Genomic DNA, 12,413 nt, shown 5'->3' with positions numbered 1-12,413 from the left:
CTGTGGGGACGCGGGCATCTCCACGTCCCTCTCCCTGTGGGGACGGGCATCTCCACGTCCCTCTCCCTGTGGGGACGCGTGCATCTCCACGTCCCTCTCCCTGTAGGGACGCGGGCATCTCCACGTCCCTCTCCCTGTAGGGACGCGGGCATCTCCACGTCCCTCTCCCTGTAGGGACGGGCATCTCCATGTCCCTCTCCCTGGTATCCTGTGCACCCTCACACGTGGATCTACTTGTCTCCATGCAGCCTTCTCACACTCACACTTTAGAAAATGTAGCAGGCTCTTCCGCCAAGTCTTAGCGTACCTCCCTCTAGGTCTGAACTAGGGTGGGCCCCCGACCCCAACCCATCTCCTCCCTATCCTCCAACCTCTGGATTTAGCTTTTCTTCCAACACCTGGGATATGGCAGATGAAGGAAGTTTCACCAAATAGGTGTTTGTACACCACACCATTTTGAAAGTGATCTGTCTTCTTCCTCTAGAAAATAAATACATGGGTCTCTACTATTTTAGAGTCAAAGAAGCAAATTTACAGTTAACACTATGATGGAAGTTGCTACAAAAAAAATCCACAATTTTGTTAAAGAATCTACAAGGCTTGAAATTTTTTCTTATTTATATTGAATTGATGAAAAATATTCAGGCTCTTCTAAGTTTTATTCATTGGACATCTTTATAACCTCAGCTGAAATGTAAAGATTTTAAATATATATTCAATATAGAAGGAATCAAGGCTTTAGTTATACACACACACACACACACACACACACACACACACACATTACTTTTAAACGTCACATTATTGCAATGAACTCACCAATAAAACCAAGAATTTTTTCAGTTCCAAACACCATGCATCTTAGTGAACTCATGTACAGCTAGTCAGTCTAGATGTACTGATTAGTTTGCCACTTAGCCAAATTATTGGGTAAATAAAATGGGCTGTAGTTACACAGCCATTGAAAACTCTGTATTGACCCGATGGAGTGAGTTACTCTGAAGGTCACACCAAGACAGTTCACATTTTTAAAGGTGTTTATTTTGTTTTAGGTGTGTGTGTGTGTGTGTGTGTGTGTATGTGTGGTGTATGCATTCACACACATGTGCACACACCATATGCATGCAGGAGCAGGGAGAGGTCAGAAGAGGCATCAGATCCCTAGACCTGGTGTTGCTAAGGTTTTGAGCTACCATATGGGTGGGTGCTGGGAACTAAGCTGAGATCCTCTGGAGGAGGAGTGAGCAAAGCACTCTCAACTGCCGAACCATCTCCCCCATTCTCCTGCCCCTAACAGGATCACATTTAAATATTAAGGTTGGCAGTGGTTCATTATCGCTGCGTGACTCTACTAACAATAAATATATATTGAATGGATGTATGTACTAAAGCATTGGGGGGTTGTAGATCTTGAATTTAACTAGAGACTCCAGATTGCCTGGCAGTTATACTCTTGGTTCTTTACTTCCTTGCTTTTATTTTATACTCAGTTATATATACACACATAGCATTCTGTAATCCTCCACTATTTGCTAAAAATGGAACATATTTGTAGGAAAAGTAAAAACATTTTGTATGTTGTACTGTTTAGCATTCTGTGAGCTTGACAAAGCTCCAATCATTGGAGAAGAAGAAGCTTCCACAGAGAAAATGAGCTGATAAGATCTGTAGGGCATTTTTAAAACTACTGATTGAGGGGGAGGGCCCAACCATTGTGGGTTGGACCACGCCCGGACTGGTGGTACTGGGTATACAAGGAAGCAGGCCGAGCCAGTCATGAAGAGCAAACCATAAGCAGTGCCCCTCCGTGACTTGGGCATCTGCTCCTGTCTCCAAGTTCCTGCCCTGGCTTCCTTCAGTGATGAGCAGTGGTTCAGAAGCATAAGCCAGACAAACCCTTTGCTCCCCGAGTTGCTTTGGTTATGGTGTTTCACTGCAACAGTAAAAACCCAAAGTAGGATATATGTATTGTTCCACTCTAAGAACAGCATGAGCTCTGGGTTAAATGAGTTGCCCTGTGACTGCATAGGCACTTCACTACTCTTTCCTTTTCAAAGATCAGTCCTTGAACCAGCAGGATTATGTGCAAGCTTGTTTGCAATGCAAACTTGTAGTTGCAAGGTGAAGGGCCAAGCCTTCTTGGGGAAAACAAAACCCTTGGAAGGATTTGGGGCAGGGTGTTGTCAGCAAAGGCCTTGCTGAGCTGAAGGAATCTGCTTGGGTTCCATTCTGGGGCTTAGTGGCTCAGCGTGTGTGTGTGTGTGTGTGTGTGTGTGTGTGTGTGTGTGTACCTGTGCAGGTTCACGTGTTCAGGTGCATGTAGGGATTGTATGCGTACAAGAGAAACCACAGAAAGGTGGGTGTTTCTTCACCAGCACCAGCCAACTCCTGTGAGCGGGATCTCTCAGAGTCTCATCAGTCAGGCTACACCAAGTAACCCGGAAGCTCCAGGGATATTCCTGCCTTTGCCTCAGTACTGTGATTGATTATAGAGAGTGGATTTCATTGATTATTACCATGGGGAGTGGTACGAATCCCGTGGGGAGGGATTGAACTCAGCTGCCAGGTTTGACTCACAAGTGCTTTTTTAGCATTAAAGCCTTCTCACCTGGTCCTGTACCTTACACTTGTAGACAAGTTCTGAGGATCAAACCCAGGTCTTCAGACTTGCAAGGCAAGCATTTTGTTGACTGAATCACATTCCCCCCCTCACAGTGGGGCCTGTTCCTATCAAAGTGTGAACTAGAGCTGCTTGCTTGGGAAAGTAAATATACTAGCTACACTCTTTAACATTGGCCAACCCTATAAATGTTGTGGGTTCTACACTCCTCCTTGGAATGTACTTGGAATCTGTGCTCTCCACCAATGTGCTGGGAGGTTGTTGGGAGAAACACCACAGTGTGAAATAAACCAGGAAAGGTCAGTGATGATGAGCAGGGATAATCCTCGACTCTGCCAGGAGCGTCAACACGTCACATGCACTGAGTCTAAACTTGGTAAGATACAAGTCAGGAAATGACAGAGGAGAGATCCTAATGGCAGAAGCCCTCCTCTCCAACTGACTAGTTCTACCTTGAAATCCTGTGATTTTGTTATTGGAACCATCACCCCAGGACCGTAGGCCAGAGAATACTCAGTGAAGGATTAGGTAATTTGTACTTGGTTTTTATTAATTGCTGAGAAAATGACCTAACGCAATACAGTAGCAAACGGCAAAGGATTTAACAAGCAATTTATGTAGTAACAAGAAATTAGTTTTCTCATTAGTCAAAGAAAAAAATAGAGTAGTCAAAATAGCTGTTTTCTTTTTCTTTTTCATCTGATTGTTATTAGTTTGGAAATGTCCCCCAAATTCATGTGTTTAAGTGTTGACCCCAATGCAGGAGTGACGGTAGATAGTTCAGGTGATTAGATCATCAGGGCTCTGATGTAGCAACAGCGGACAAATCTTCATAGTTAATTGGCTCTAAGGATGTGGGACCTAGGTGGGTTAGCCTGTGAAGGACATATTGCTCTCTGTGCGTCTCTCTGCTTCCTTGCCAACATGACCGTTGTCTCTACCTCTCTGTTTTCTTTCTGCTGTGAGGTATGTAGCATTCTTATCTCCAGCTTCTGCCTTACTGGTTTCTGTCTTACCTTAGGCCTAAAAGAATTGAGCCACATAACCCCATGTTGAGACTTTGATACAATAAACCCAAAGAATTCTTTTTCCTTTTTTAAGTTTATTTCCCAGGTATTATTCACAGTTCTAGAAGACCAACTAACAGTCCGATGACTCAAGTATTTGCCTTCAGTGTTTCCATGATATTTGTGAATTAAAAGATAGTTTGGAATAGATATTAATTGTTTTTATAATGTAGGCATAGCATTTTGCCAAAAATATTCACCAAAAAATATTTGCAAAAAAATTTTGAAGAAAATGAAAGTTTTAATTTCTATTATATTTGTACAAAACACTCATATTTTCTGTGTAAATCACTACTAAGGAATGCACAAATAGAAGAGAAAGCAACTGTAATTCCACTGTTTAGTTCACCAGTTGGGTGAGAGCTTCTGTGAAGTTAATGAACCCAAGTACAAATGTAAACTTCTGTCTCTTTTTACTTTATTGTAGCTATGTACTATCTATCTACCTATTTATTTATTTGCTTTTTGAGACAGAATTTTTCTGTGTAGCTCAGGTTGTTCTGGAACTCGCTATATAGACCAGGCTGACCTCAAACCCAGAGATCTGTCTACCTCTGCCTCTCAAGTGCTGGGACTAAAGGTGTGCACCACCCCTGTCCAGCTAGTTCTTGTGTATGTTGTTATCGCCATGTACCGTACATCCTCAGGAGGGGATTCTGCAGCTGCAAGGGACGGACATGACAGGCAGAGAGAGGACAGCAGTGGTCCTTGTCTGAGCCTCTGCTGTACGTGAGACTACAGGAGAACGGATGCACCACAGAGAACTTTTAGGAAGGAAAGTGATATTTCTATAGACTGTAGTTGAAAACTTTTTAAGAGATAGAAGAATCAAGGGAACAATTAGTTGAAACTCTCAGGTTGGATTTTAGCTGGGCCTGGTGACTGAAGGATTTTAGCCCTCACTTCTGTATCTGGCCTCACCTTTATGCACGCTATTCCCATTCTGGGGTGGAGAAGACCTGTCCTATAAACTGTCTGTCTCATGACTCACAGTCCGTATATCTTATCAGGCTCCACAAATGGAGACACATCCTCTAAATGAGGCCACCAAGGGAACAGGAAGTCTTCTACAATGGTTCTGAACCATGGCGTGATTTTCTCTTCTCCTCGGGCCCCCCTGTCCAGCAGCTCCTGCACCTCCTCCTGGCTCATGTAGCGATAGCTTCTCACTTCCCTGCTATCCGGGTTTAGCATAAGGTCTTTCCTCACCAACAGAAGGTAGCCAATCTCATGGTCTCCCCAGATGTCATCAAAAGGACTCTTGTGGTAGATTCGGGTCATAAAAATTATGTCCTTTATGGAAATCTGTGTCAAAGTTGATACAGTATTAATTTAGTAATAGATAAACCAAAAATCTAGATTAGAATACAAAACAGAACAGAACGGTTCATTCCGTTCCTCAGCCCTTTACACAGAGTGCCTAGGAAGCACTTAAGCTTAACTGGGGTAGATCACATAGAAGAGGGCACAATTCCTGGCAACAACAGCTTCAGTTTTCATTCACAATAAAGACCACATGTAAACAGGACATGAGGCCAAACACAGCTCTGAGCATTAGGATATGTAGGTATGTGAAAGGTTTCTTTTGAGAATGAAAAGAAAAACAGCTTCAATACAGTGATTTGTTTTATAGCCTGTCCTGTGGACCAAGCTTGGGCACTTCCACAGGAAAGCTGTTTCCTATACAAGACAGAAGCCATGTTAGCCCCACAGCCACTGCCTGAGTCAGGACTTTGATGGATGAAACTTGGCAGCACTGTCATGTGACACTATACCCATTAAACAGACCCCCCGAGCAGATGACAAGGTTCACTGAGCCCCATGCTGGAGTGAGTGGGTACCTGGTCCTGGGGGACGCCCAGCTCAGCCTGCAGGCGCCTCAGGGCTGCCCTCCTCACTCCCACAGCATCCTCCTCCTCCAGCTCATCAGGCACATACAAAGGGTGGCTAGAACAGGAATCTGTAAAATGTCCTGGGGCAGAGTACAACATGCTGCTTTAGTGAGAGCATTCTCTTACTGGATAGGGGAGATTTCCTTCCTGGTCATATGTGGTATAGAAAGGATGTTCACCTCAGACTTATCAATATCAATTCTTCTGTATGCAAATATTAGAGTGTAAAATTCCACAGCTTAATTCTGGGTACAAAAGGCTTGTAATTTACTGTCCTTGTATCTTCAGTTGGAGTGGGCTGATGAGCTCTCTCTCTCTCTCTCTCTCTCCTCTCTCTCTCTCTCTCTCTCTCACACACACACACACACACACACACACACACACACACGTGGGGCAGGGTGGATTTTCAGATGGGTTTTCTCACTAATCTTTCCTCTGAGGCTCCCAAACCCTAAGTTAGACTCCAGCGCTCCAGCGCTCCCTAGGTTGAGCTCGGCGGCTCACCAGGAACCGGCTCACCAGGAAACGTGTACTTGGCATCTGCTCTCTGCTGGACCAGGAGCTGGTTTTGCATGTTGAAGAGGACCACACTGAAGCCTCGGTGTAACAAGCCTGCAAAGCAAGTGTGTGAGTTAGGGTCAGGCTGGATTCAGCATGGAGTCTGTATATCCATTACCTTCTCTCTCATTCTCATTCTCATTCTCATCTTAGCTCAGGACGGTGACACCAGGAGTGGCTGGTGATCCTTGCTGGGATAGAATCTATGCCAGTCATTTGGCATTTGCTGATTTGGTATTTATTTGCCCACAATAAGACTACAAGTGAGTACTGCAGTTTTCTTCCACTTGTAAACAAAATCTAGAGAACCAAGAAGTAAAGTAAGCCTTGCCAGGTAGGCTGAGACCCTACTGTGTGAGTCTAAAGTCTTGAAACAATTGCTAACTGCTTGAAACTATGTTCCTACCTGTTTGAAACTATATTTCTAGTTACTTGAAACTATGTTGCTAGCTGCTTTTGCCACACTGCACAGGCATATGGATGACCCAGTAGCACAGAGTCATTGCTTATGCCTGGAGGTGGTGACACATGAGGCACTGAGAGGGCTCACAATGGGGTGCCTCCCACCATGTCCTTTTCCTGGAGACAGGTCTCACTATATAGACCTGACGGGCCTGACCATATAGACAGGCTGGCTTTGAATTCACAGAGGTAAGTCGCCCCTGCTTCTACACTAGGACTAAAAGTGTGCTGCTGTATCCCCAGCTTGGCTACAGGGTCTGACTTTCCCAACCCATTGCAAGGCAGCAGTCACAGTCTGCATCACCCAGTCTGCTGATGTAAGTGTTAACCTCATCGAGTCAGCAGCCCCAGCAGCACACTCTGGACAGCTGCCTGCCCACACTGCCTGGTTCAGGGAGTGGCTGAAGGCACCAGGCCTGCAGATGGCAGCCCCCTCTCTGCTCACCCTTGTCGATGTTTTCCATGAGGTGGCAGTTCTTCTTGGTGTCAGCCCCAATGATCTGATCCTGCTTGTCAATGACAATGCACATCTCCTCCAGACGTTTTGTCTGGAGCTCATCAAGGTGAGTTTTGCTTGCCTGGAACATACCTGTGAGCATGAATGGACTCATCTACAAACAGAAAACACAAGGGAAAGAGATGGGCAAGCCCCTCCAATATCAGCAGCAGACAGTGCACAGAAACCAAGGCGTAACGATTATGTGGAAGGATGAGGCTTTAGTGATCAGAAAGTGTGTGCTGAAGTTTGTTCCTCACTGGTTTTTAAATCCCTGTGTGGAAAGAACGGTCTCCTGAAATGAAGCTGTTTGTTGTGATGGTGAGGAGTAGGCATTGCAGCTTACAATATTCAGATCATACTTAATCACTGAGGAATGTCAGTGCAGGAAATGGGGCAGGAACTCAAAGATAGGAATTGAAGATGAGGTCATGGAGGGGTGCTGCTTCCTAGATTTCTCCTCATGCCTTACTCAGCCTGTTTTCTCATACAACCCTGGATCACCTACACGGGGTTCTCAGTATCTACTCTGGGCTGACTTCTCCCACATTAATTGTTAATCAAGAAAGTGTCTGACAGACTTGCTTATAAGCCAATCTTCTCTTCTCCCGTTTTTGTTTTTGTTCTTGTTCTTCTTGTTCTTCTTGTTCTTCTTCTTGTTCTATTTCTATTTCTTGTTCTTGTTCTTCTTGTTGTTCTTGTTCTTCTTGTTGTTCTTGTTCTTCTTGTTGTTCTTGTTCTTGTTCTTCTTGTTGTTCTTGTTCTTCTTCTTGTTCTTTTTGTTCTTGTTCCTTTGTTCTTGTTCTTGTTGTTCTTGTTCTTGTTGTTCTTGTTCTTCTTCTTGTTGTTCTTGTTGTTCTTGTTCTTCTTCTTGTTCTTCTTGTTCTTGTTCTTCTTCTTCTTCTTCTTCTTCTTCTTCTTCTTCTTCTTCTTCTTCTTCTTCTTCTTCTTCTTCTTCTTCTTCTTCTTCTTCTTCTTCTTCCTCTTCTTCTTTTTTCTTTTTCTTCTCCTCCTTCTCCTCCCCCTACCCCCAAACAGTGTTTATCAGTGCATAGCCCTGGATGTCCCGGAACTCACTTTGTAAACAAGTCTGGCCTTGAATTTACAGAGATCCACCTGCCTCTGCCTCTCAGGTACTGGGATTAAAGGTGAGTGCCACCACATCTCAGGAGTATTAGCCAATCTTATGGAGGCATTGTCTCAGCTGACAAGTCTCTCTTTAAAGAATGACTCTTAAGTGGCTACTGAGGCACATGTACATCACTAGGTGGCAGAGAGGAGAAAGGCTCCATCTATGCTCAGTGTTCTGACCTAGGAACATCTGAATAATTAGTAGCCTGAAAAGGTCGAGTCTCCGATGACCACCAGCCAGGCAAGACTGGGTGGGCCCCCAGGACTGATAATATGCCTGAGACTAGAAGTGCCCTGCCTGGGACTGAACCCTAGATAGAGCTTTGGGAGGAACCACTTAGGCCTGAGAGGACCATCGGATGAGCTAGCCTGAGATGACCACCAGTCTGATGCCACACAGGCTAGGTGGTGCTGACCATGCCCAAGATGTCACCAGCCTAGAGCCATAATCCATGAAATGTACATAGCACTCCTGAGATGACTCTAGACACACAGAGGTCCCAGACACCACCAAGAGGAGCAAGTGATGGAGAAATGGAAGAGAAAGAGAAACAGAAGAATGTGGGCATAATGAAGAGAAGCAGAACTAGAGAGACTCCAGGGTGGTGAGGAACAGCCTGATCTGAATGCTGCCTGGGACCATGGTGGGGTCCTGGCCTGTGCTGCCACTGGGGGTAACATCACCTCACCCAGGCATTATGTGAGAGCTGTTCCCTGGGGGCATAAGAGCAGGCGAGCTGACCCCACCCCTAGCCAGCTGCAGCACTCAGGAGAGTGGACCCTGTACCTTGCCAGGGCAGCAGAGTTGAGGTGGCCCGGGTTTTAGAGGTTGAGGAGAGGGGGGGGGGTTGGAGTTGAGGGGTGGGGCTGCAGTGAGCCACTCCGAGGGCATGAGAGTGAGAGAGTCATCAGACTGACCAGCTTAGATCCTCTCAGTTCTAGCTCCAGGGCTTTGAATTGTCCCACCCTAACTAACATCTACCCCATCAGTGAACTTCTGGAATGAATGAAGGGGCCAAGGCTACAGGGCTTGTGGATTAAATACCAGGACCCTGTGTGTTTTATATAAGCTAGATAGAATATATAATTCCTACTATATATCTGAGTCCCAGTGAGGTTCCACTATTAACAGAGTAACAGAAATTGAGGCCTCTTATCAGACCAATGACTGATTGCAATGAACATTTACAAGCAAAGAAGTGTGGACAAAAGTGTGTACTGTGGGGCACCCTGTGACACAAGACAACTTCCACAATGAGATATTTTTTCTCTGTTTGGGGGAAGGTTGTAAGGGTAGGGGTTGGGTACAAGGAACGAGGAAGATGAGTGGGACTGGGGTGTATGATGGGAAATTACAGAGAACCAACAAAAAGTTTTAAAAAATGACTCTTAAAAAAAGGAAAAAATGCAGGGCGTAGTGGCACATGCCTGTAATCCCAGCACGTGGGAGGCAGAGGCAGGCGGATTTCTGAGTTCGAGGCCAGCCTGGTCTACAGAGTGAGTTCCAGGACAGCTAGGACTCCACAGAGAAACCCTGTCTCAAAAAGAAAAAACAAAACAAAACAAAACAAACAAACAAAAAACAAAAAACAAAACAAAAAAAACCCCAAAAAACAAAAAAGAAAAAAATGACTTTAGTTTATGTCAAGTTGACAAAAAACAAAACAAAGCAACGCAAAAAAAAAAAAAAAAAAAAAAAAAAAAAAAAAAACCCAGAAAATACAACTCGAACAATTTGACTCCTTGGCTCCTTGATACACACATCACTCTTGAACTACAGCCTTTTCTTTTTCCATTGTCCCCAAGGTGTCACATCAATATTAAATATAACAATACAAAGTACATTTCAGCTTTAAAGGTTTTAAAAATTCAAACACTTTAAAACATTCACACTCTTTAAGACATTCAAAGTAGCCTGGTGGTGGTGGCACACGCCAGTGATCCCAGCACTTTGGGAGGCAGAGGCAGGCAGATTTCTGAGTTCGAGGCCAGCCTGGTCTACAGAGTGAGTTCCAGGATAGCCAGAGATATACAGAGAAACCCTGTCTTGAAAAAAACAAATCCAAAAAACCAAAAAACCAAAAAACCAAAAAACCAAAACCAAAAAAAAAAAAAAAAAAACCAAAAAACCAAAAAACCAAAACCAAAAAAAAAAAAAAAAAAAAAAGACATTCAAAGTACCTATCAAAGTCTAAATTTTCTCTCAAATGTCAAAGTCTCTCTAAAACTACTGTCTCTTTAAATATTCAGTTTCTCAATTATGGGCTCCTGTAAAATAAAAAATAAGTTATACACATCCTCTTGTATAATCATTTACTTTTGAGATCATATTTACAACATTTTCCTTTCCTTCCCTGACCCCCTGCCCTCTCATAAATCTTTTCTTGTTTTCTTTCAATTTTATGGCCTCTATTTTATATCATTGCTACATGAATATATGAATATATACATATATATTCACATATACATATATACATACATATATACACACACACATATATACACACACATATATACACATACACACATATACACACATATATACACATATATACACACATATATATACACACACACATATACACACACACATATATATACATACACACATATATACACACACACATATATATATACATACACGCACATATATATACACGCACACACATATCTATACACATATATTTCTAAATCTAATCTGCTCAGTTCATTTGGTGTTAGTGATATGTATCAGGCTGACTATTTAGTCTTTGATAAGAAGTTGGTATGCCATGTCTGTGTCTTCTTTTTATTATCTTTTTTAAATTAATTATCTGTCATATGATACTTGCCTTATTATCAAAAGGAGTCAGCGACTATGTAGGAGTAATGAAATAAAAAAGTGGAGAAATCAGAAGTTCAGGGGTTGGGGATATAGTCCAGTGGTAGAGTCCTCTTTGACATGAGCAAGGCCCTGGGACCAATCCTCAGAACTGCCAAATATATAAACGAATATTCCAGCAAGCCCGGTGCAAGTCAACTCCTAATAGAAGGTGATTTTTTTTTTTTAAAGAAGAGACAGGGTTTCTCTGTATAGCCCTGGGCGTCCTCAGACCCAGAGAACCTCGTGCTTCTGCCTCTTGAGTGAATGTTGGGGTTAAAGGCCTGCTCCACCACAACCCAACCTAATACAAGGTGAATATGCTATAGAAGTCAGGAGACAAGAGTGCCTGGGTCCGGAGATACACACAGCGCTGATAACAAAGCTCTGAACTACAACCACACAGCTAGGCACAGACAGACCTAGGCTTGCTCTCACCTCTGACGACGGACGAGTCTTGTCGAGTCTTGTGCAGCCTCTGGAAGCTGGAGGTGAATGGAGACAGGCCGCCTCACCTGCAGCTGTCCCATATATGCAGTTACACAAGTGGGTGTTCCGTTTGAAGATCTCTTCACATTTGGCTGAGAGACAAAACAGTCTTATCCCACCGGAGACTGGTGGAGGGTGTGCTTGCCTCATGCATCAGTGTAACATGATGATTAACAATAATGGGTGTGCAATTTTACTCCTGGAATCCACATATTTAAATATGCCAGCATAGTTGATCTTTTGTGAAATCTCTGAGGCCTGAAAAGGCCTCTGTAGTGGCCATTTTGGAGTTTCTTTGAAAAATACAGAACTATTACGAGAACACATTTTCATTTCGATCCGAGGTGTAGGGCACCTACATGATCCTAGATGTGGGGCAGCTTTGGACTGACTGCAGCAGCTGACCATGATTTGTCTCATGCTCTGGCGGGGGTGTGACTTTTTTCCAGTTGCAGATGGTTTCTGTGACTGTGCGGTGTTTGGAATTTAAAAGAGTACAGCACAGTAGGTTTTTGGTTGGTTTTTGGTGGTTTGTTTGTTGGTTGGTTGCTGTTTGTTGGTTGGTTGCTGTTTGTTGGTTGGTTGCTGTTGGTCTTGGCTTGTTAAGTAGTTGTGTTCAAAAAAGAAACAACAAGAAGACATTAGATATCCTGATGGCAAAGATCAAACTGGCCCAAAGGACTCAGCATACCTAACCAGCAGGAGGTACTCCAATAATAATGTCACCGCTTTCTAATCCCTAACTTTATTCAGGGATCTCTTTCCTTTCCCCTGATTCCCCTTTCCCTTTTCTATTTAGTGTTAGGGGGTTGAAAAGGCAAAAGAAAAAGGATGAAGA

The 12,413-nt window shown here is 43.6% G+C and overlaps 1 protein-coding gene and 1 non-coding gene across 2 annotated transcripts; one reads left to right on the top strand and one right to left on the bottom strand.

Moving 5' to 3' along the window:
- Positions 1-4,674: 4,674 nt before the first annotated feature.
- LOC127664775 (isopentenyl-diphosphate delta-isomerase 2-like) lies at positions 4,675-7,187 on the bottom strand. The gene is made up of 4 exons (XM_052156940.1): positions 7,045-7,187; positions 6,099-6,191; positions 5,529-5,659; positions 4,675-4,992 (listed from the first exon to the last, which is right to left on the bottom strand). Exons 1-4 carry the CDS (start codon positions 7,184-7,186, stop codon positions 4,675-4,677), a joined length of 684 nt encoding a protein of 227 aa, XP_052012900.1. The 5' UTR covers position 7,187.
- A 1,120-nt stretch (positions 7,188-8,307) lies between these two features.
- On the top strand, positions 8,308-8,440 carry LOC127665313 (small nucleolar RNA SNORA17). Its single transcript, XR_007973363.1, has one exon. It is a non-coding gene; the product is annotated as a small nucleolar RNA SNORA17 (small nucleolar RNA).
- Positions 8,441-12,413: the final 3,973 nt, after the last annotated feature.

Source organism: Apodemus sylvaticus, chromosome 14 (genome assembly GCF_947179515.1).
Source record: "Apodemus sylvaticus chromosome 14, mApoSyl1.1, whole genome shotgun sequence".
NCBI classification, from domain to species: domain Eukaryota; kingdom Metazoa; phylum Chordata; class Mammalia; order Rodentia; family Muridae; genus Apodemus; species Apodemus sylvaticus.
The sequence above is the reverse complement of the archived record's forward strand: the minus strand, read 5'-3'. Positions and strand labels throughout refer to the sequence as shown.